The sequence below is a fragment of the Scleropages formosus genome, chromosome 1, assembly GCF_900964775.1.
Source record: "Scleropages formosus chromosome 1, fSclFor1.1, whole genome shotgun sequence".
Taxonomy (NCBI): Eukaryota; Metazoa; Chordata; class Actinopteri; order Osteoglossiformes; family Osteoglossidae; genus Scleropages; species Scleropages formosus.
This window is the reverse complement of record NC_041806.1, coordinates 25,125,342-25,148,493: the sequence shown is the minus strand read 5'-3', so window position 1 is coordinate 25,148,493 and position 23,152 is coordinate 25,125,342. Positions and strand designations below refer to the sequence as shown.

Below are 23,152 nucleotides of genomic sequence, written 5' to 3'. Positions count from 1 at the left end.
AAAAAACACAAGATAAGAATCGAGTAACTTACTGGCTAAAACTGAAACAGCGTATACATATAGGACGCGTGGGCGGACACACACACACACACACACACACACACAAACCAGAAGTAAATAATACGCGTGCTCACATGAACGTGTCCCTCCTCGTGATTCCAAAAAATTATCGATGTCACATTTTTATACATATATTTTTTTTAGAAGACCTATGACATGAACTCCAAAAATAATGTAACACATAAAACTACAGAGGACCTTAATCGATATTTAAGTATTATTCAGACAACACATTTTCTGTTATAGGGCTGAAAAACAACATTTTAAGTAACAGATGCTGGATATTCCCTGGATGTGATGTTTCAATTATATTAACACCAACTGCAACTACCTTACGATTTTCGGCAAGTGTAAAACCAAGTACACTGTACCAATTCAAAGGTAAATCATGGTATAACGACGGAACGAAGATGAAGTCGAACCACCAGCAACAGATGTCCAGGCACAATTCTTGGTTTATTATTAGTAACTGAACAAGAATTGCGTTTGGACAATCAACTGCTAGGATCCACAAAACTCTTCTATGAATAACTCGCATGTTCACAACTTATGATGTTATGGATGAAAATTTCCAGTGTTTCCCACGACCTTTATTTTAAACACTCACTGAGCACAACAAATGAAATATATTCTCGTGGTCTTCTCGTGCTTTTGCTGAAAAACGATAAAGTAAGAATGCACGTAAAAAGGGAAACAGCACTGATGTCGCCGGTCACTTAGTTTTTTTTTTTTTTTTTTCCTCTGGCATCACAGTGGAGGAAATAGGCACGTTGTCGGAATACACGGATTGAAGAAACACCTCGACACGCTTATAACGGAACAGCTCAGAAGAAACCGTGCAGCAGCGCGCACAGAAACACCTCCAAAAGTTGGCGGCAGTCAACGTGTACGACGCAATTTCGCAGACATCGACACGTAAATGAGTGAAAAATGCGATGCGCAGAACGGACCGCGCGGCACGTTTTCGCTAATTGCATTTCGGTATTTTGCGGGAAAGGAATTTCGTCGCAATGCAGTCGGCTAATATAAAAAAAAAAATCCTGAAAGTAAAAGTAGGCCTCCTAGCTGAACATAGTCCCATTTGCAGGAAAAGAGGCACATGTTTAAAGCTGAAGCACAAACAAAGTTCGGAAACACTTTTACACCATTCCACGGCTCATAACACGTCTAACAGTCAGCAGCATCCTCCGGCAAGACTCTGCTTTTCGGCGCAACGGCGCAGGAATCGAGAGAGGGAGGGAAAAAGAAGAAAAAAAAAAACAGTTTGAGGACCAAACAGCTACGGAGTCCTTCTTCAAAGTCCACGTCCGTCTATGTATCGCCATTTGTGCACCTGTGTGTGAGGCGCTTTTCGAGTAGCCTATGTAATGTAGCCGCCGTCAGTGAAACAATCGGGCTCAGCTTCTTCTTCGTCTTGTTTTTAAATGGTGGAAAAACTGAAAGCCGATGGCAACGTTTTCGTTCCGCGAATATAAAGTTTGTTTCAGTAAAAACTGACGCCGCCGACAGCAACGTGTCTGTCAGGATCTTGCCGCCTGCTGATGTCACGCGGCGCACCGGCGAAAACGTGCACGCTCCGAGTCCTCGTGACCGAAGAGAGCAGGTATCCCCCACTACTGCCGATGGGAGCGGAAACGCCGAGATGCGCTGAGAGCCGCGAGCGAGGCGAGCTCGTGCGACTCGCGCGCTCCGGCGGCGACTTGCTGGGACGCCTCTCTCGGAATGGCAACTGGCTCGCCGCGGCTTTTCTCGGGCTCTCCTAACAATAACGGTGTTGCCGAGGAAGACGGCGGCGGGGAGTGGGGATGGTCTTCGCTTGGTACTGAATTTGAATAACACCACAGGGTGATAAATGTCCATTGTGCTGGAGAAGTAATGAATCTCCACTGTCTCCTACTGCACACAAGCTAGCAGCTGCGAACGAGGGACCGGCAACCTCTTAAAGACACAACAGTCCCTATTTCATATCCGCCCAAATTACAATCACAACATTGTTTATTCCGCGCCAAACGTGCTGCCAAAAGTACATGACGTTTGTTTTCATTTTTGGGAAGGAAAAAAAAAAAAAAAGCAAACAAACCCGTGCAATGCAGCAGCCTGGCACTTACGCGTAACACAGTTTTTTTTTTACGTAGAGTACAAACGGTCTTATACATAGATTTTTTTTTAAAAAAAATAAACATATATCCCAAAGTTTGTATGTATAATAAAATTACTTGCAACTAATTACTCGTGGCACGCAACATAGCGCAAGCTGAAAACTTGTAACGAAGCTGCACAACTTTGGTGACTTTTTTTTAAAGAAAATTATAGTAAGCCAAAACGAACAGGCAAAATAATTTCACTTCAGTTTCTTAAACTATTAATTTTTTCCCAGTTTTTTAGGCTATCAATGTCCTCCATGGCAAAGCTGCACTCTGCATTCACAACGTAATACCTGGCAACGAACCTAAACCGCGGCTATTACTTTGCTGTGATCACCACACATGGTCAGTTTTAGAAGAAGATCCAGAGCAAAAGGCTTCAGTGAAATATTCAACGCAAAAAGTCGTGTGCTGGCAGTTTTTCAAACTACAAAGACACTGACAATATCAGAATTTTTAGTCAACATTGCCATGCACCTAAACTACATACAATGAAATAGTGACCACCTCCTAAAGGCTCTTGAACATCTTTAGAAATACAGTATTGAAATCATAATGGCAGTGAAATCCTCATGCATGAATGAAGCGAAGGTGGCACACATGCCGGGTGCTGGTAAAGCAGCTCGAACCCAATGAGCGCGCGGACACGTCTCCTACTGTGTTCCAAAAGTTCGTTAGCGCTTCTAGGACACATTAATTACAAGCGACCGAATATGAGATCGGCTCCACGGTCTTCACAGGGGCTTAAATGACCATTGTGGATAACTTAAATCTGGGAACCCCTTTTTAAGCAATGCCACATGCTTAGTAATGGACTCTAACTGTTTACATTTATTTAATAGGCGCTTCTCGACTGGCAATGATTTTTCCCTTTTATACAGCAGGGACATTTTTGCTGGACCATTTCAGACTAAGTACTGTGATGAAGGTACTGCAGCAGGATTAGAATCTGGGTCCTCCTTTTCATTGACCGCCACGAATTATTCAGCGTTTGCATTATTTCTTAGTGTTTTACGGTTGCGCTTTTGACACTTTAAGCAAAAAAAAAAAACGTCACCGGGTGCAAAGTAAGGAGGCAAACTGGAAAAAGGTAAATGCATAAAGAATGAAACGCAGGAGTTTGCATGTTCTTCCCGTGTCTGCGTGGGTTTCCTCCGGGTGCTCCGGTTTCCTCCCACAGTCCAAAGACATGCTGTTCAGGATCACTCATAGTGTGTGAGTGACAGAGAGAGTGTGTTCCACTGAGGTATGGATGAGTGACCCAGTGTAAGTAGTGTATCTAGCAGTGTAAGTCACCTTAGTGAATAAGGTGTGCGGGCTGGTAACACTACATAGAGTTCACTGGAAGTCGCTTTGGAGAAAAGCGTCTGCTAAATAAATAAATGTAAATGTAATGAATAAAAAAACAAAAAATGACGTATTACACATTTAAGACGCAGTGATGAGTTCCTAGAAGACGACGCACAGCACATGATGTAGCGCGTTTTCGAGCCAAGAAGTCCATTTAAAAACGATAAGAGCAAGGGGGCCAGGCATTCGCGGGGCTCCCGGCCGGGCCCTTCTCGAGGGCTTCCACAACTTCCAGCTCTTCTAAATGACAAAAATTCACCCGATGGATCGACTAATTGAGAAATAATGCGATGTTCATCAGCAGGGACCCCGAACCAGCCAAGCCCTGGTTCGGTCCTCTCCTTCCCGCCGTCTTCGCCTTTCTTTAATAAATCATTGGCAACGACCGCCCCCGGACTCGGGCCCTCCTTCTTCTTAAAGACATCCCCGGTTCTTTTCAGCGGTCTCTCTCCAAAGATGGGGGCGAGTTAACCTTTCCTTTGCCTCGGGATAACTTCCCAGCGCTCGCTTTCGTTGCTCATTTGTTCCTTAAAGAGCCGGCCCGCTGTCGCCCTTTCACGGCCGTGTCAGAATAATTTAGCGCCGGAGGCCCGAGATCGGAGGAGATTATGGCGCGGAGAACCGAGGCGTGCCTTAATTATTTTTACCCCTGGGAAGCACGAACTGCAGAAGTCGCTATTCATCAAAGTATATTTCACCAAGTGGCTCAAACTTCGTTTGCCTTTTCAAATTTTGCTCGACTCTTTATTGACGTTCACGTGTAGAAATCCAGTATGGCATTTTTCCCTCCTTTTTTTCTGCGCAAGCAAGGGAAGATTCCTGGCAGAGAGCTACTGCGCTCTCAGACTCTTGAGTATGTGTCCTGGTCTCATACAAAACAATTGAAATACAAACCGTGACAAGGCCTCTTATTAGTAAAAGGGATTTATTTCCATTCAGTATTTGCTTCAGCCTTGCTGGTACAATATGGGAAGGCCTTATTTGAACATGCAAGAACATTTCATATGAATATACTGCGCCTTTCTGAAGGGCTATCGCCCAGAAAAATAACCGTTTGATATTTTCCCTGATACCTCCAAATACTTACGCTGCCGGTAGCCTAACAGAGAAAGCCAAAGAGTGTAAATATGATGCTGTGACAGTATATCCTGAAATTAGAAGCCACATTTACATTTATTCGTTTAGCACACACTTTTCTCCAAAGCAACGTTTGTATCATATGTAATTTGGAGCGTCTTCTGTAAGTGCTTCACAAAGCTTTTTTATATTGTTACAGTACTGTTTATTTTCTTAGCAGATGCACAAAATGTACTTTGTGCAGCAAAATTAGAAAGTCTGTATGAAGCTGACTTTCGCAAAATCCCAGATCCTCTGAGCACGTTCATCTGAAAAACACAGATGAAATTAACTTCTGAAAAGATGATTTAACTCCCAATTTAATTTTGAAAATCAAGAATAACTACATTTCTGTATTCCTTCCTCAGATATGAAATTCTGCAGTTTACAGGATGTAATGAAGAAAAGTAATGACAGAAAAAAATGTACTGTTTAGCTCTGCAACAAGTAGTCACGTGATACATAGTTTTCTCTCACTGTTGAACGTGCTCCGGGTCCACTTAGTTGGAGATTTGTAAATAACATCAAGACTTTTCTATAGATGGTGTTAAGCAACCTGAGTGGATAATATTGCCCAAATGCTCATCTTTCTTTCTGGATAGCAGAGTTTATTCAGTCTGCTATCCAGAAAGAAAGATGATGCTATCTCCAGTAAATGGTACCAATGAGTTTCTGTGAATATATGTTCCAGGATTCGTTGCCAGCCATGTATCACATTGTAAGTCATTGTTAGTCACCTGTCACCTTGCAGGATAGCCAATACTAAATTAAGAAGAGAACAACAACTCTGACATTCTCCACATGTCGATGTGGAATATTTGTTCAGTGGTTACATAAGGTAATTGCTTCAGTCTAATGAAGTTAGGTCTCTGCTACCCAATGGGGCAGTTCTAATTATATCACATCACTAAGGACCCCTGGTCTAAACTAGTGGTTATCAAGCCAGATCCTTGTGGGACAGCAGTGTGTTAAGATTTTACATGGTCTTCACTCTGCTAACAACCTCAGCAATAATAGAAAACGGTAAAAGACTTGTTAGGGTCATAATTAAGTTCTTATACGCGAGGGTGAAGTCAATGTCTTCACAGACTGTGAACTGCAAAACTGACAATAAATGTGCATATCAATGATTTTCAGCCCCCATTCCTACAGACCGCAGTTTAAGCTGATTTCTCTCCTAGGTGAGTTTTTAACACATTGGGCTTGTTTGAGCTATTGCACTTAACTATTCAAACAGTATGGATCTAAAAACCTTTAGATGAAAACTCACCATGACTTTTTATGTTGCCATAAACCAAATTTGTGTTAACTGAGGAATACTTAAAAAAAAAACAAAAGACCCACAAAAAAAATTCTCAGCTTTCTCCCTTCAAATTGATATTACTGTTATTGTTGCAATTAAACAGTTATTGTACCGATTAGTCTACTTAGTCACACTTAGATTTTTGAGTTTAGTAGCTCTCGGTTTGATGAATTCATATGAAGTTTAATACAAGTTAATTCAGTTTTGTTTAAGTAGAAAACAGTGAAATAAATGAAACACTATAGTGGTGCAAGATGTACCGGTAACTATGTCCTTAGACTGACAAATTTGGCTAGCAGAATTCAAGTAGCACATTGCTTTGTTTGCAAACATATTTGGTTCAACCTGGTTTGTGCCACAAACTGGTGCAAACAACAGCTGAATCACTGTAAATTAATTAAAAACCAGACTGCAATGCACAGGAGTCTCCTATTACTAGGGTTGAAAATAAATGGTCTATAAAAAGGTAATGAGGCTGCATGGATTTCTCTATGAAAACAATTTGGAAATTTGATGGCAGCCTATATTTACCAGTGTTAGCTGAACACTTTAAAGCACCATCTTCAATGCTGCTGAACTTCAGTGAAATGTCTTGATTTGGTTTCAGATTTTGGCTGGGATGCAAGGTATGAAATCCTTATCAAATTATACAGATTCATATGGCACGGCATTATCACCTGTGGTGTTATCAGGTGAGTGAGCTGATATACAGGCAAACCAATACATTTATTTGATATTGTTTTCCTTTGCTAGGAAAACATTTTGTCTGACTTGAGTGACATTTACGTTTCATTGGCTATAACATGTATAAGTTTATTTTTTTACATAAAAATAACTTGTCCTTCACCACCATCATCGCTTGGTAATCTTTTAACTTTTACTTTTGTCCAAAACGAATTACAGTGTCAAGCTACTTACAATTATATACCCATTTATTTAGCTGGGTCATTTTGCTAGAGCAATTTATGGTACGTACCTTGCTCAAAGATACTACAGCTGAAGGTGGGTTTCAAACCTGTGACCAATGGGCTCAAAGGCTAAATTTTTAACAAGTATGTTTGCAGCTGTTCCTGTAATAATTTTTAATTATCAGTGTGTAATAGCATGGTTTCCTCTGTAGTATTCAGTATGGTTCACCTCTGTAATGTGTTACAGATAGATTTCGTTTTCTTATGTAAGAAGCCTTATTTACATTTACATGTTCTCTTGCAGTCTGTCTGTATATTAGGTTTCATAATGACACCAGTGTGTCATCGTGGTCTTTTTCCTGTAAGGTCAGTGAGACACAGTGGAGATCCCTCTGCAAGGTCATGTCATCACACAAGGGTTCACTGTGCTAGTTTGTAACTTCAGTTTTTCCTGTTGGCTCAGGCTGTCAGATGGTGTTTCTTCTTGTGGTCACAGTCAGTTGCAAGACATTGCTGTTATCTCTTGTCAGTAAATCTTATGGATCTTCACAGTTAAAGCCCTTCTCTTCTTACTTACTGGTTTGTTTTTCATCCTCCTTGACTTGAAGAAATTGCATTCCTCCTCTGTTGCTGGGTGGTTGCCAGGCAACCAGAGGAGAAAAGTGCAATGGTGAAGGTGAGAAAGACACTAGTGTCTGGTGGGAAGACCTAAACCCCCTCAATGTAGTGACATTTCCCTGTAGACACATACACACAGTTAGTAGATACCGTAATGGTCAACACACAGACACCTCCCTTTCACATCCTGAAGTCAGTGCTTTTGCCGTTGAACTGGGTCATATTGAACCCAAGAAGAATTAACATGGAAGACAACAAAGACATTAAAATCACCTTTTTAATCTAGCATTTATATTAGTTCATTAAATGTCACTTTTTAAGAAAACATGACAAAAACACACATGACAAGTTCTTAATTACCATTCTTTGCATGTTGGTACACTGTAAAAAATGAATCAGTGGTGAAGCAGATTTTATTAAAAATATAAATTAATTTCAAGTAAATGATAAGTACATTTAATCTATTAAATCAAGATTTCATATTTTACATAAAATATTGGTTCATTTTCACAGAAATAATTACAGAAAATAATCGAATTGATTATTTTTAGGAGCTTTTGCGCAGCTTTTTGTTTTTTAAAATAGACAGGTGTGAGATTAAATCATTTTATTTGAGGAGTTCAGCCTTAGCCTGTAATTTGCCGACGTCATCGAAATTTTGGCTCGCTTTCTCCCTGCGCATGCGTTAGTATTTGTCGGGTAGTAGTTCGTTCTTGATAAGGTGAGTTATAGGTATATAGTTTGTAATTTAACACTTGTACTGTATCGGTACATTTATGGCAGACATAGTTTTCACTGGTTTTATGCATTTACTGAGAATCTACTTCGAATCTCTCCGTCTTTTTTCTGGCCGCATTACGAAACAACGGCGCCAAACTCGAATTAAATTCAAATTGGTGTGTCGCACTCACTGTAGTAGTTGAGTGAGCTATCCGTTTACAAATTTACAGCAATCAAACCTTCAGTTATATGAGACTAACAAATAGTAGTCACATTAACGTTTTCAAGTGAAGAATCTCTGATACCTGTGGTAACAAATGCATTTTGACTGAATCTACTTCTCTCCGTGTCTTTTTTCTGCTGGCTGAACCGTTCAGTTAACGAAAACGGCGCCAAAAACTGAATGTAACCAACTTGTCTCCGGTGTAGCCAAGTGGTATCCGTTTAGAAAGCAGTCTAACTTTTAAAAGTAAAATGCTTGTGATATGTACACAGTATGTTAGTCACATTAGTTTTTTCAAGTGAAGCATGCCATCTGTAATACCTGTATTACAATGAATTGAATGAATCAACTGTTGGCTGCATTAGAAAACGGCGCCAAACTCGGTATTAATAATTAATATGCTGTTACTGTAGCTAAGAGAACTATCCGTTTTATACAGCAATCTAACCTTCAAAGTAAAATTCTCGTCAAATGTATCTTAGTCACACTGTTTTCAAGTGAAGTATGGCTGATAATTGTATTAACTTGGTATTTCCATTTTCATACGTTATTTAGCTAGGTAATTGGTGTCAACCATTGTGAATTCCAACAAACTCATTTGCAGGTGGATTGCTTGTGCAACGTAGACGTAATACCTTTTTGCCGGACTTTTGTTGTTCCTTCTTTTTAAGGTAAGTCTAAACTAGTTTCTATAGCTGTTCACGTTAAAGGGATACCCCACTTCAATGTGCTAGTGGCAAAGAATTTTTGGACAAATCAGCCACTTTGGGAGCAATTTGTGCTTGAACCCTGATGATTACCACTTGCTGTTATATTTTAAACTATTTCCCCCCCTTTTTTACAGGTATATATTGAAGACCACTATAGATGTTCTGCCATGTAAGCATAGATTCCCTTGCAATTTAACATTTAAAGCTCAGATTTAAGGGGTAGTTGGGTGTATGAGGATGTAGTTTGCAATCATGGTGTGGCAGTGCAAGATCTGTCAGTGGATAGCCTCCACGAAAGGAGGTGTCTTGAAGCACTATCGATTTCATCATGGTTCATTTACACATGGCCATTTTGTACTGTGTCCACACTCCAGTTGTCCATGCTCTTTCAAAACACAGAGTGCCCTTAACACACATTTAAGTAGATACCATATACATGAGGACAATCAAGTGCCAGAAGTGCTTACTTTAAATTGTAAAAGTTGTAGCACACAACATTGTTCTGAGAAGGACTATTTTCAACATTTAGGTCATCATCTTAGAAGTCATGAAACCATAGAATGTGTATTTCAAGGGTGTAACTTTAAGACAAATAGATATGGGACTTTTGTAACACACAGAAGCAGAAAACATAATCCTCACTCTTACAGAGATTTCAAGACCGATGTGTTAGTGATGAAGGAGACTGAATCACATTCATTTGATACTAAGCTGCAGGACAGTGACACTGAGAACAGATGTATAGATGGGGATTACCAAATGCAAGATGAATCACAGACAGTTGTGAACAAAATAGCCTTGCTCCTGTTGAAGTTAGAGAGCATATACAATGTGTCTTCCAGATGCATTGATGACTTGGTTGAAGAACTCCGCTTTGTGTCTTGTTTGTCATCCCATTCCCAGTTGTTCAAAAACATTGTTGAATCAAGTTTAAGTAAGAATAATTGTGTCCTCAGTGAAGAGAATGTCACTGAATTTGTAAATGAACTTTGTAAGTCCAACCCTATTGTAAGAGCATTAGAAGCAGGTGGTCCCCTTGGGTCTGCCTTCAAGAGAAAACAATTTTTTAAGGACAATTTTGAAGTTGTTGAACCAGTAGAATTTGTTCTAGATGCTGCTGAGAGTAGGCAATATCACTATGTACCTATTCTTGAGACATTGCAGCAGGTGTTGAACAGCAAAAGTATGAAATTGGACATGCTGAAACATAAAGTTTCAAGTGACCCATCCCATATTGAGTCTTTTGTAGATGGCAGCTATTTCAAGGAAAATAGGTTCTTTGATGGGGATGAACTAAAAGTCTCTCTGATTATTTATGTTGATGAGTTTGAGGTGTGCAATCCACTTGGAACCTCTAAGAAAAAGCACAAAATATCAGCAGTATATTGGGTTTTGGCCAATATGCCTCCTGAATTGCGATCTACTCTGACATCAATACATTTGGCTATTCTTAGCAAAGGTGATGATGTAAGAAGGTTTGGATATGATGCAGTTTTGGAACCACTTTTGAAAGATATTTGTGTCTTAGAACAGGAAGGAGTTTTCATTGCTAGTGTTGGAAAAACCATCAAAGGGACTGTACTTTGTGTTGTAGCAGACAACCTTGGTGCCCATTCTCTCAGTGGTTTAGTTGAAAGTTTTACTGGGGATTACATCTGTAGGTTCTGTTTAGGATGTCGTAGTGAATTCCAGCAGAAAGAAGTAAGATCAGGGGCTTTTCCACAAAGGACAAAAGAGGCATATGCTGAGCATGTTGAGACTATGAAGGTAAATCCTACACTTACCCATTGTTTTGGTGTCAAAAAGGCTTGTCCACTGACAGAGAAACTGACACATTTTCACTTTGCCTGTGGTTATCCTCCAGATATAGCTCATGACTTATTTGAAGGTATCATTCCAGTAGAGCTAGCACTGTGCCTCTCTGTTCTTATCAAGAAAAAATACGTCACATTAAATGAACTGAATGACTCAATTAAACAATTCCCCTACAAATGGACTGACAAAACTAACAGCCCTCAATCAATACCCCAAAATTTTGCTACTCGCCATAGCGTAGGGGGAAATGCACATGAGAACTGGGCACTAATCAGACTTCTCCCACTCTTTATTGGGTCAAAGATACCTTTGGATGAACCAGCATGGCACATTCTCATGATTTTAAAAGACATCATTGAACTTGTCGTGTCACCTGTCCACACAGCAGAAAGTATTGCTTTCCTTGACTTAAAGATATCTGAACATCGCCATCTCTTTTTAAGTGTGTTTCCAAATGAACGACTGCTTCCAAAACACCACTTCTTGGAGCACTATCCTCAAATGATTGAAGCCTTTGGACCACTTGTTGGATTTTGGACAATGCGATTTGAATCAAAACATAGTTTCTTTAAACGTGTAGTGAGGCATACTACCAACTTCAGAAATGTTTTGCTGTCACTCACTACAAGGCACCAAATGATGATGGCTTACCACTCCTATGCAAGCACTGTGACACCTTCAGTGTGTGTCAGTAAGGTGCACAAAATGCCTATGGAATTGGTACATGCAGAGGTACAGGAGGCCATAAGAAAATTATCACCAAACCAAACAAGTGTGCAGTTGGCCAATGCTGTATCTTACTGTGGAACAACATACAAAGTGGGCATGATATTGCCTTATGGTTGTACTGGAGGTCTACCTGACTTTGTTGAGATCGTTCAGATAGTTTTGGACAAAGGTCTCAGTTTCATTGTCAAGACTCTTATTGCTTATTACAATGAGCATCTAAGATCATATCACCTTGAGTCATCTGGGCATTTTCTTCTTGTTGAGCATGGAGCACTTGGTGATTCTTATCCTTTGGCAGCTTATTGTGTTGGTAAAAATCGTTTGGTTACTCTGAAGCGTTACATAGGTTGTACATTTTAGATTGTTGTATGATCTCACAAACTATTCAGGTTTAGGTCTGTGTTATTTCTTGCTTTGTGCTATTTTTATAAATGACTATCACTTCTTTTATTGTCTTAGGTCTAAGATACAACATGGACCCTGCAGCACTAAAAGTTCTTATTAAGGAGCAAATCAGGAAGCTAGTCCTTCCCTTAGGAATCCCAAATACTGTAGATGAATTGAAATTAGCTGTAAAGGAAGCATTTGTTATAACCGAGGAGTTTAGCCTACAGTACATGGACTCTGATTTTCATGACTTTTTCACACTTACTTCTACTGACCAGATTCAACACAAGGATACAGTCAAAGTTGTGTTCCCTTCTCCTGTGGTGCTGACATTCTGTACTCAACATGATACCATCCCTAGCACCAGTACATTACAGTTTGAAGAGGAATCATCTGCCGTTGCATTTATACATAGTTCGTCAGGTTACAGTGGGGCAGATGTATCTACAACCCAGTCAGATGATGCACTTTCCTCTTCTTCTCAAGATACACTCATCCTTTCTCCACAGAGTAGCCCAGACAGGCTACCATGGCCTCAAGAATTTACAATTCCATGTTTCTCCCCAGAAGTACAGATCGTGCTTGAAAAGGCAATGGAGGCCTACATGAGAGATGGCACTCTTATGAGTGTCCAAAATGTAAAGAGAAATATAACTGAAAGGCTGACTCAGGCTATTTATGCTTATACAGCATATCCTTCAGGTATGCAGATTATCTGTGTGGCAGAAGCACTTGTTCGGAAATATCCATGTCTAAAAGAACCTGGTTCCTTAAGTGGATATTATGGTTGGCAGATGAGTCTTAAGTACAAAATGGCTGATTACAGAAGGCGACTCAGCAAGTTTGGTTGTCCTGAAGTTACATGTAACACGCTGAAAAGTAAGAGTCCTGAGAACAGGAAACCCACAAAGAATGTCAAAAAGCCGAGGAAAGCAGAAGTGAATTACCTGCCACCATACCCAACAGGTCAGAGTGAAGAGAGTTTGGAGCAAGAAAGGTTGGAATTGCTTAGTGAAGTAAAAAAGAGGGACAATACCATGGTGATCAAAGCAAAAATGGCAAAAACTTTCGCGCTCAGAAGACATGAAGTTGTCAACCTGTCCCCCAGAGTTGTGGATTTTAAAGACAGATGGCCTGCACTGTTTAACCCCCAGCAGGTGAGTCATTAAATGACAACCTTTTATCCTTACAGCACCTCTCTAATATGTGATTTCAAGTATTGCTAAAAACAACATATGGAAAATTTAATTTATTGCTGTAGACAAGTTATACATTGAATGAACAGTAATTTCATGTTTTGGTTAAGACATGCAAGTTTATGCATTGCTTATAACATTACATTCCATAAACTTACATAAAGACAATATAGTGAGGTGCCCTATAAATGCAGTACTTTTGTATAAATCGTTTACATTTTGATTTTTTGTTTTGTTATTTCCTTTCAGATAAATGAAGAATTCAGGAGAATTACCACTTTGGATTTAGAGCCAAAATTTATGCAGATGTTGGACCAGTATACCCCAAATCTGTTGAGCATATTTTGTGCCAAAGGAGGAGCACTTGGGCAAACTTTGCAGGACAAAATGGTTGCCATTCATCAGGTATTTTAAAATAATGTAATCTTTGATCGATTTGGTTGGATATATTTAACAAGATCTTAGAGATTGTTGGCACTGGTAATCAATAGTACATTTTGCTACATTTTAGAACCCTGGTGGTGTTACTATTGACCAGACAAGAGAAGTTGTCATTCGTTGCTTGGTTCATTACTTGGGTGAAAAGGATGATGATCTCATCCAGGAATACCATGTAAGTATCTATCTTACAAAATATTAAGAATTAACCAAAAAAAAAAATTGCAGGTTTTATGAGTTTGGAATTTTGTATTTGTGCTCATGTAAAACAAACTGAGTAGTGATTAAACACAATATTTTTAAAAATCTCTTGTGTTTTGAGTTTTCAAAAAAATATATTGAATCTCCAAAGTCTATACTGATAAAGGGAATTCCCATGTTCTGTTCTTTGTCTTCTGTAGTGCGCCGAAACAGATTTTCAGCAAGATCTCATGCACCACACAATGAAAATTTCTGTCTTTAAGAGGGGTGAGCAGGATGACATCAGCATTGTCTTGGAGGGTGCCCAAGTAGTGAGTGGTTTAGGAAATGTGGCTAAAGCTTGTGCCGTTCTTCTTGGCCTCACTTATGCTCTAAATCTGAGCTACCCTAAACAGCTCAGGTATACATTTGAAGCATTTCAAAAGCTCATCTTAGAGTTGGACACTTGTAAGTTTTCACCCAAAATGCAGTCTCTTAAGAATAAGCTTGCTTAATGTAGTCATGCAATACAATTTACTTGGCTGAACACAGTGTTAAAACAAGCATTGACATACAAGTTACATTCTTTAAAATGTTTTAAGATTTACACCACAAAAATGCATATTTGTTTAGTGATGCAACATCAGACCACAGTATGAGGTGTGGCAAATTTTCAGTTCAGGTACAGTTGATCTGTATAATTATGTAGAAATTTGGGACAGTAATATGGCAATTTATGTTACTTGTAACTTCTGTTTTGTACAAATTTTTAATTGTAGAAGTTTAGAAAATGTGTACATTTTTGTTTTGACTTTTATATATCAGATTGAGATCTGATGATTATTTTTAGTATTTTAGTATTTGAATATGCCATAAATTTTTTTTTTGATGAATACAAAACCTGTCCAATACAAATACAGCATTGTACAAATATTACAAAATAAATACTTAACTACATGTGCCTGTGAGTTTTTTCTTATATTTTGTAAGTTTTATTGAATTTCTTTATTGGTTTGTGAGAATTGGACTGCTGCTTTAACTTTACCTAAATTCTTACATTTCTTGGAACTGTACAAATCAGAATTAAAAAAGAGAAATGTTTTCATATTTAAAATGTAATTCATCTAATACAATTGTGCAATGCAGTAATTTAAAAAGTCACACAAAAGAAAAGCAAAGCTTAATTGATTTACGTAGTTTAAGTTAAAATAATGTTCTAACTCTATCAAAAGCAACCAAGTAATATTACTAAATTTATTTGGTAGATAACTTAAAATAATTAGTAGAATGAACAAGTTTTTTTTTGATGCTGTTGCTTTGTGGACATAAATAATTTTGGTAAATTCACTTGATTTCATTAAGTAGATTTCACTAAATAATATATGCTGTTGACATTTACTTAAAATTATTGCTGTAATATTTTTGCCTAAATTTTTTTTTGTAGAACCACATATCATTTTTTACAGTGTAAGCTGTGTGTTAATGATGGGACACCATCATGGTGGGACCCTACATGGGACACTGGTAAGGTGAATGGACTCTTAGTTACAAAGTTGGAAACCTTTTCGGTGATTTTGCTGACCTGGCCAAATCTAGAAATGGTCCAAATCAACTCCAGTTATTTGTATGTAGTATGGGTATCCTTACTGATGATTCATATAAAACAGCCCTTTTCATTTCTTAAAATTTGGTACCAAGATGGGGGTGTGGTGGTGCAGTGGGTTGGACTGGGTCCTGTTCTCCAGTGGGTCTGGGGTTCGAGTCCTTCTTGCGGTGCCTTGCGACAGACTGGCGTCCCGTCCTGGGTGTGTCCCCTCCCCCTCCGGCCTTACGCCCTGTATTGCTGGGTTAGGCTCCGGCTTCCCGCGACCCCGTATGGGGCAAGTGGTACAGAGAGTGTGTGTGTGGTACCAAGATTCTCTTCAACATACCTGACATCATTTTTGCACCTGGACATCTATGTGACATACATAACAGATGCTACTGATCCTGATTTTTTTTTAAAGAGTTAATACCCCACACCCACCCGGGTACCTTTCTTAAGATTCAATCTTTTTTAGAAGAAGGGAGGCATATTGAGATACCGTGCTAGTTGGGGTGTGTGATTTCCTTCTCTTAAAGTCCCTTGCTTCAGCACATCTGTAGGCTGAGCAGACCCCCCACGAGGCTCAATACAGGGCTGCTCATTGGCTGCTCTGGGGGAAATCCTTCCTGAATAAATGTTGGCTCTCCAGCTTCCTCAGCCTCCCTGCCGGGGACCTCTGACCCAGCAGAGAAAAGTTATTGGAGCGGCGAGTGACCTCTCTCAGGCCTGCCAGCTCTGCAAGGCTGGGAAAGTGCCCTGGTGATGGCTGGAGAGCATAGGGTTGAAGGGGGTTGGGGGGGGGGGTCACTGCACATAGAGGACTGAGGGGGTTGAGGAGTGAGGGTTCACTTTGAATAGAAAGCCCTTTGAGCCAGGTCCCTGGTCCACAAGTATCTCTCGCGGTCTATTGTCACCACGAGTGCCCATCGGATAGAAGAGAGGGCCCCAAACCCCTCCATCGCGTGTCCTCCCTCTGAGGCCACCGGAGTTGTCAAGTTCGCACTTGCAGCCCAGGGCTCAACCTCCACCGATTTCATTCATTCAACCCCTTGCTCAAACCCATCCCTTCTCACAACATTCACAAGCACAGCATTTCGACCCCTTCCAACTCCTCCGCGGCTGATCCTTGTCGCCCGCGCTTGCTGACTCTTGTTGGGAACGCTTCACCACCATGCGTTCATACGCGGTTTTGTTCTGCTTTAAAAGGCAATAGCTCTTTACAGGCCACTTCTGTAATCCTTTTTTTTTTCTCTAGGAGCTGCTTTAGCTGTGGAGTACTTCCTGCTGGGCTCCAACAAGCAGGCTTTAACTGAGCTGCGAACACTGCTTTACAAATACAGGTATTTTACACCTTAGGTCCTGTCCCGAGTCCCCCGCAGTGCACCTACGCAATCCAACACCAACTTGACTTTTCTTGAGTTATTTACTAATTAACAGTTTTATCCACCTCGGTATTTAAAGTTTACATCACGGGCTGCAGATAGGAATGCTCAAGAGTTCAGTTTACCATCTTTCCCGACCAGTCCGTCCGCTACCACGTTCAGTGTGGAAGCGTTAGGTTGCGAACATGTAGCAGTGGCGCGAAACAAGGACTTCCTCGTGCTACATCGCCCTCCCGCGGTGCCTTCTGGGAACAGCCGAAACCGCGGCAAAAGTACCACAGGACTAAGGGACTGAAAGGCCGAAGCAAAACGAGTGAATGTGACGATTTGGACTTTTAAGTCAAACAGCGATGCTGAATTTTTTCAGTTTATATTTTACTGTTTTCGGAAATCGATGTGCAACGAAAGGAACGTAGTAGTTAATAATTTAAGGTAAAAAAAAAAAAAAAAAAAAAACACCTGAGGTAAAATACTTGTCCTGCATTCGCAGCCGTACTGTGGAAATTCAGACGCTCCCCATGATTCCACAGAATGACAAAAACTGCTTTTTTACACGTTTTCCCGCTGGTCCAAGCGCTTTGAAAAGTAATAATTAAGAAATACATCTCTGTACGAACGTGTTACGTCGAAGGACAAACGGGGGCGCAAGTGTGGACAAGACAAGTGTTTCGCACTGGTTTTGTGTGACAGAAAAGCTTCTGTTTTACTGGAATCGGCATTTTCCTGCATTTGGGGGAAAGGGGTTGTGAACCTTTCGCCACATCTGAGTCTGAAGTGGACATTCGGAGTTTTAAAGATTTGTTTCTTGTTACCGTCCGTTGTGCTGTTTCGAGAGTTTACTCTGCAACTGTCGGTAAAGTGTATATAAGACTACTCTAAAATAAGAATAGCGCACAGTTTCTTTGCACGACAATTTTCGGAAATTTGTGCTCTGAAATAACACTTGACGTTCACTTGCTCTGTCTCTTTAAATGTGGGCTTTGCCGCCTTTTTCGTCCACCGTCTCTGTGTTTGTGTGCGCTGGGAGTTTCCTTAGCAACGCTCCTCGTGCCTGCACAGAATCACATTTTTCAATGCATGCAAATTAACAGTGATTATTGTTCTTATTATGCCTCCGAAGAAGACCGTAAAGAAGAAGTTGGTTGAAAAAGTGGACAGAGATGAGCCAAATGGTCGAGGAAGAGGCGTCGACGGACAGCTCAGCCAACTGGGGAGGGAGCAGTACGGAGCGCAGGTTCGGGACCTGGAGCTGCGGCTGCAGAGGTAACTGTAGCACAGTATAGTAGAGTGAAGCGGGACTCCTGGAGAAAAGGGAGACTGTAGTGATGTTGGATACCTGTGAGTTACTTTGCTGTCACTGTTCTGTCCAATTCATCACATGATAAATTACTGCCCATTTCATTTGTACTCAGACTTTAGACAGCTGCTGTGTATGAAAATTGCCATGATAATTTGTCCATTGTATCATAGAAAAATGTGTACTATGCACCAGCTGTGGTCCGGGGCAATATGGTAGTGCTGCAGGTAGCGCTGATGCTTCATAGTCACCTAGAGATGGACTACTGTCCTGGTAGGACATACCCTTCCTAGTTTAGCACCCTGTGCTTCAGGGATAGGCTCTGAACTGCTGCCACTCTGACTTGGGCAAGCTGGTAACTTAAGTTTTTTGAGAAACTTTGGCTCAGATTTCCCAGGAAACAGTGGCTGTAACTCATTCCCTACCAGGTACCAGCAGAAGTGTGATGAGCTGGAGGCGAAGCAAAGAAATTTCTCCTTCCAGTACAGCACTTTGGAGAAGGAGAAGAGTGACATTGTGCTTTACCTGAAACGCTTGCTGGCTCAGAAGGAGGATGAGCTGACAGAGCTCTCCGAGCAGCTGCTAGAGCTCCAGCAGGCCAAGGAGGCTGAAAAGGAATCCTTTGAGGCACAACTGGTTCAGCTCCGCCACGAGTTCCAAGAGAGCAAGGACCAGCTCATCTCAGAGAACATGGTGCTGGGTGAGAGCTCAGCAAGATCTGGGTGAAAGAGAGCTTCAGTATATCAATTTATACAGAAAACATCCTAAAAGTGTGTGTCTTCCAACAGTGTAAATATGTGAAACCCAGCATTACAGAGGCCCCAGTGTGGCTTGCACTGTGAGCTCAATCCAGGGAATGTGTGTTTTCTCCTTAGCTGGGAAGATGGCTGCTCTGGAGGAGTTTCGACTGCAGAAAGAGGAGTTGATGGAAAATCTGAAAACCTTGGAAGAACAGCTGAAGCTGCAGAGGCAGGATTATGAAACAGTTATTTACAACCTGGAGAAGAAGGCGGTGCTGGACAATGACAGGTCACTGCTACAGTCTACAGGAGATTGTAGTATCATTATGTGATGTTTAAGTTTAGCTGGTTAATCATCAGTTTTACAGGGTCCAGTTTATGTAAGGTCAAATATTGGATGTTACCGCTTAGCTGATCTTTCAGCAGCCAGTACTTCTGTGTATGCAGGAAAGCTGACATTTCTTGTCCATGTTATCATAGTAGGTTACATAAGTGGTTTTCAACACTGTTTCTAGCAGACTTGTCAATGCTGTTTGTTTTTTTTTTTTTTGATTGAGCAATTAAGCAGTTAAATTGGGGAGTGATTCATTCCAATGAGGTTCATTAACAATTCACTTGTTTGTTTTCATGAGTGATGAAATTAAAATTTTACTATCCCAAACAAACCTTTAAAAATTTTTTAGGTTAACTTGGATCTGCCTATAGTTCTCTGGCAGTGTTCTTTATCATAGTTTGGTTCATGTATATACAGTATATGCATGACAGTCTTTAGCAAAGGTGTGCACAGTACAATGGATACCTAAAATTGGAATAAAATATGGGAGTCTCCCTTGACATATGGGACATCTGGCCTTCTTAATCAGTATACTGTATATTACTTTGAGCAATAAATTCAGTTTTGTCAGTAAGCCCACATTGTCTCTCCTCTATCTGTAGGCTCAAGAAGGAGATGCACCAGCACATAGCAGCTGTGGCGGCAGAGTTCCGACATGTCTCTGAGAAGAGCATGCCGGAGACGATGATGAGGGCAATGCATGAGAATGTGTCTGTCATGGCACAGCTGCGCAAGCTCTCAGATAAGAGCAAAGAGCTGTTGGAGGAGAACCAGAGCCTAAAGGAAAAGGAGAAGCAGCTCCGACGGGAGCTGGAAGTGCTGGAACCTTTGCTGAAAGAAATGACCAGAAAAAGCCTCAGCAACCAGAAGGTAGACTTAAAGTGACTCTGCACTTTTTGTTCTGTGGATCAACATGCCAGTGGATTTCTGCAGGTGTCCAGATAGTTTCATGACAGTGTTTTGCTGTATGTTTGCAGTACTTAAAGCATCCAGTCTGCAAGTATTCATTAACAGGAAGTCTCCATTCTGTGTGCGTATGTGTCTGTCAGGTTATCCATCAGCTGACACAGAGGTGTAAACAGCAGCAGGCAGAGCTAGAGGAGCATGAAAGGAGTGACAAACAGCAACTTCAGCTGCAGAAGGACCATGCTGTACTATGCCAGGATCTTGTCAGCCTCAGGTCATTTTGACATTAAAACCAAGGAAGGACATAATTCTATGTACCCCTTTGCTAAAAATTTGATACACCCTTATAACTAATTCAGTGCTTTTCTCAACCCCCAGTGTTCAATTTTAACAATCCATTTATGCCGTTTATTCCTAAATGTGGGTTTTACAAAATCTTGAAGATGAAAAAGTATATCCTTTCTTAGATTTACAAGCAAAAATTGCAATGCAAAATTTCACAAAGGACGGGAAAATTTTAAAGTAACTAAAATAAGGCACACGGGTGGTTTGGTGGGTTCGGCCGGGGCCTGCTGTGTCGTAGGTCTGGGGTTCAGGTCCTGCTTGGGGTGCCCTCACTCTCCAGCCTTGCGCCCTGTGTTGCTGGGTCAGGCTCCAGTTCCCCGCGATCCCGCTCGGGACAAGCAGTTGTAGACTTTGTGTGTGTGTGTGTGTGTGTGTGTGTATAAGGCACACTGGACTCAGCACTGTAGTGTGAAGTGTCTTAGATGTGCTTAAATTATGTCTAGTTTTAGAGTGGACAAAGTCTTGGTCTCAAAGGGGTACAACTGAGATACGAGGAAGCTTCTCAGGTGATGTCACTGACACCCTTTGTACTCCCCCGTGTTGTGAAGAGACACGGTTTTTCTTGTTTTGCTTGAAAGGAATTTCTCATAGATGTTGGGTAGACCGCTCATAAGGTGAACATGGGATTCAAATTGTACTTGCTGATAAAAGTTAGTGTAAGCTGAGGTAAGGGTGTACTGACATTTTGAGAAAATCAAACTTCCAGTTTTTGATTTTTATTAATCTTATTTTAGTTTTATTTCTGTAGTTTTCACATTTAGTTTTATGTTGGCTTTTAGGGCAGACTTGTTCAGCAACTTTGTTACAAATGAAATGTTAATAATAATGTGGTTCTGGCTCGGGCGACACATAAATTCTCTTTACCCCTAAAAATACGGGTGTATTTTTCCTTACACCACTGAAATGCTTTGCCTTCTGTATTAAGAGCTTGAGTTCATGGTTGAGTCACTTCAGGAGGCCTGACTGACACCATGGTGTGTGTAGACAGAAGCTGTCTGTGCTGTATGAGGAGTCTGAGCAGAACCGTGCCATAGCAGACAAACTGAGGAAGGAACTGAAGCAGGAGCAGGCCCTCAGGGTCCAGATGAAGAAGGGTCTAGAGGAGGCTGCCGCAGCCCTGAAACATGCTCATCAGGTACTAAAGAGTCAGACTAGTTGCCTTGAGAACTGTGTGTGCTGCAGCGATTGTGCTGTTAGACCGGGTTTGTATTCATGTAAAACAAGGTGACATTTATATGACTATAGGGCTTATTATTACATTTGAACAGCATTTTGTTCTCAGCAGATATGGTAGAGTAACTTTTTATAGTTTTTCATGTGACTCATACAATATACATGCTGAAATAAGAAAATGTTGGCAATTTGGATCTTGCAGAGAAGAAAATCAGTGTTCATTTTGGGCGGTTGTCTTAACCACTGTACCACATGAAGGAGATTCAAGAACTCATTGCAGCATTTTGCTGACAGGACCTGCCCAAGGAGAAGGACTTGGTTCCAACCATTGCTCACCGCAGCCACATGATGCAGAGGCTCCTTGTTTTGCTTGATAGCCTCACCCTGCTGGGCAACAAACCTGCCCAAGAACAGCTGCAGAAAAAGGATGTGCTCAGAGAGGTACGCTGCATTATGTTTTGTGTAACTCAGAGGAAAACAGTAAGATCAACCATGTATTAATAATCCCTTTGGTAAAATTGTGCCAGATTAAGTTCAGGAAGTTGATGTCAAACATTGCATTTGTTCAATGGCTCATGTTCTTCACAAGTTTTTGGTTAACTTTTTCAAACAGCTTGACTGTAAATCCAGATTAACTTTTGCAGTGTTTACCTGATTTACAACTCTGGTATCTATATGCTACAGTGGAAAGCTTGAACTGGCCATAAACACAGCAGCTGTGAAATGCTGCCTTGGCTCTAAGGTCATTGAAAGAGGTCATCCAGCTTCATAAAACTAATTTTTAGAATTGGGTTGATCTGTGTTCTCACCATTGCTCTATATTAAACAATTTTCCCTCTTCCCCAAAGATGCAACTAACAAAGAAGAATCAAAAGGACACTTTGGCTTCACCTCTCAGACATCAGCCATCAGTAAATGTCACACATACATGAAGAGCAGCTAGCAAAGTGTTTAAGGACACAGACCTGTTGCCATTTTTACTGTATGTGTGCCAAATGTGGTAAGTAGCTTTGGACAGAAGTATTAGTTTGGAGGAAAAAATATATATGTATAGGGACTGTCTGACCAGTGGGGGTGGGGAATCACAAATCCACCAAGATTTTTCTCTTGTCATTTTAATTGTACTATATTTTGTTGCAATAGTATAGAATACTGCAGAGTCAAAAAAGGGTTTTTTCCTGTAATGAAACCCTAAATATTTTAAGTTTTGTTTTAGTTGTGCACCCAAATGTCATGTTAAGCATTTGTAGATCATACATACTAACTGGGCTTTGGAACCAATAAAAATCAGAATGTACAATAGTCAAACCTACTGTAATTATATTAACGTGGGCTTGAGGGCTGTTTCCTCTAAAGGTAAGTTTGGTCATTTTAATAAGCAAAAGTGAAATACATTTATGGTGACACCCTTTGTGCATTAATTAAAAATTAGAATTATTTTGCTGTGAACAAAGGATTTTTGTCCTTGTCTTCAAGAAGCATTATCAGTTTTT

General features: G+C 40.6%; 2 protein-coding genes across 2 annotated transcripts; both read left to right on the top strand.

Annotated features, from left to right (window-relative positions):
- Positions 1 to 9,030: 9,030 nt before the first annotated feature.
- Positions 9,031 to 14,622, top strand: LOC114909850 (uncharacterized). Its single transcript, XM_029249641.1, has 6 exons — positions 9,031 to 9,113; positions 9,287 to 9,321; positions 13,050 to 13,240; positions 13,529 to 13,684; positions 13,791 to 13,892; positions 14,119 to 14,622. Exons 3-6 carry the CDS (start codon positions 13,121 to 13,123, stop codon positions 14,410 to 14,412), a joined length of 672 nt encoding a protein of 223 aa, XP_029105474.1. The 5' UTR covers positions 9,031 to 9,113; positions 9,287 to 9,321; positions 13,050 to 13,120; the 3' UTR covers positions 14,413 to 14,622.
- Positions 14,623 to 17,900: 3,278 nt separating this feature from the next.
- On the top strand, positions 17,901 to 23,152 carry cfap157 (cilia and flagella associated protein 157). The gene is made up of 8 exons (XM_018746464.2): positions 17,901 to 18,127; positions 18,590 to 18,861; positions 19,037 to 19,190; positions 19,838 to 20,105; positions 20,285 to 20,415; positions 21,471 to 21,621; positions 21,954 to 22,100; positions 22,508 to 23,152. The coding sequence occupies exons 1-8, from the start codon at positions 17,973 to 17,975 to the stop codon at positions 22,589 to 22,591; spliced, it is 1,362 nt and encodes a 453-aa protein (XP_018601980.2). The 5' UTR covers positions 17,901 to 17,972; the 3' UTR covers positions 22,592 to 23,152.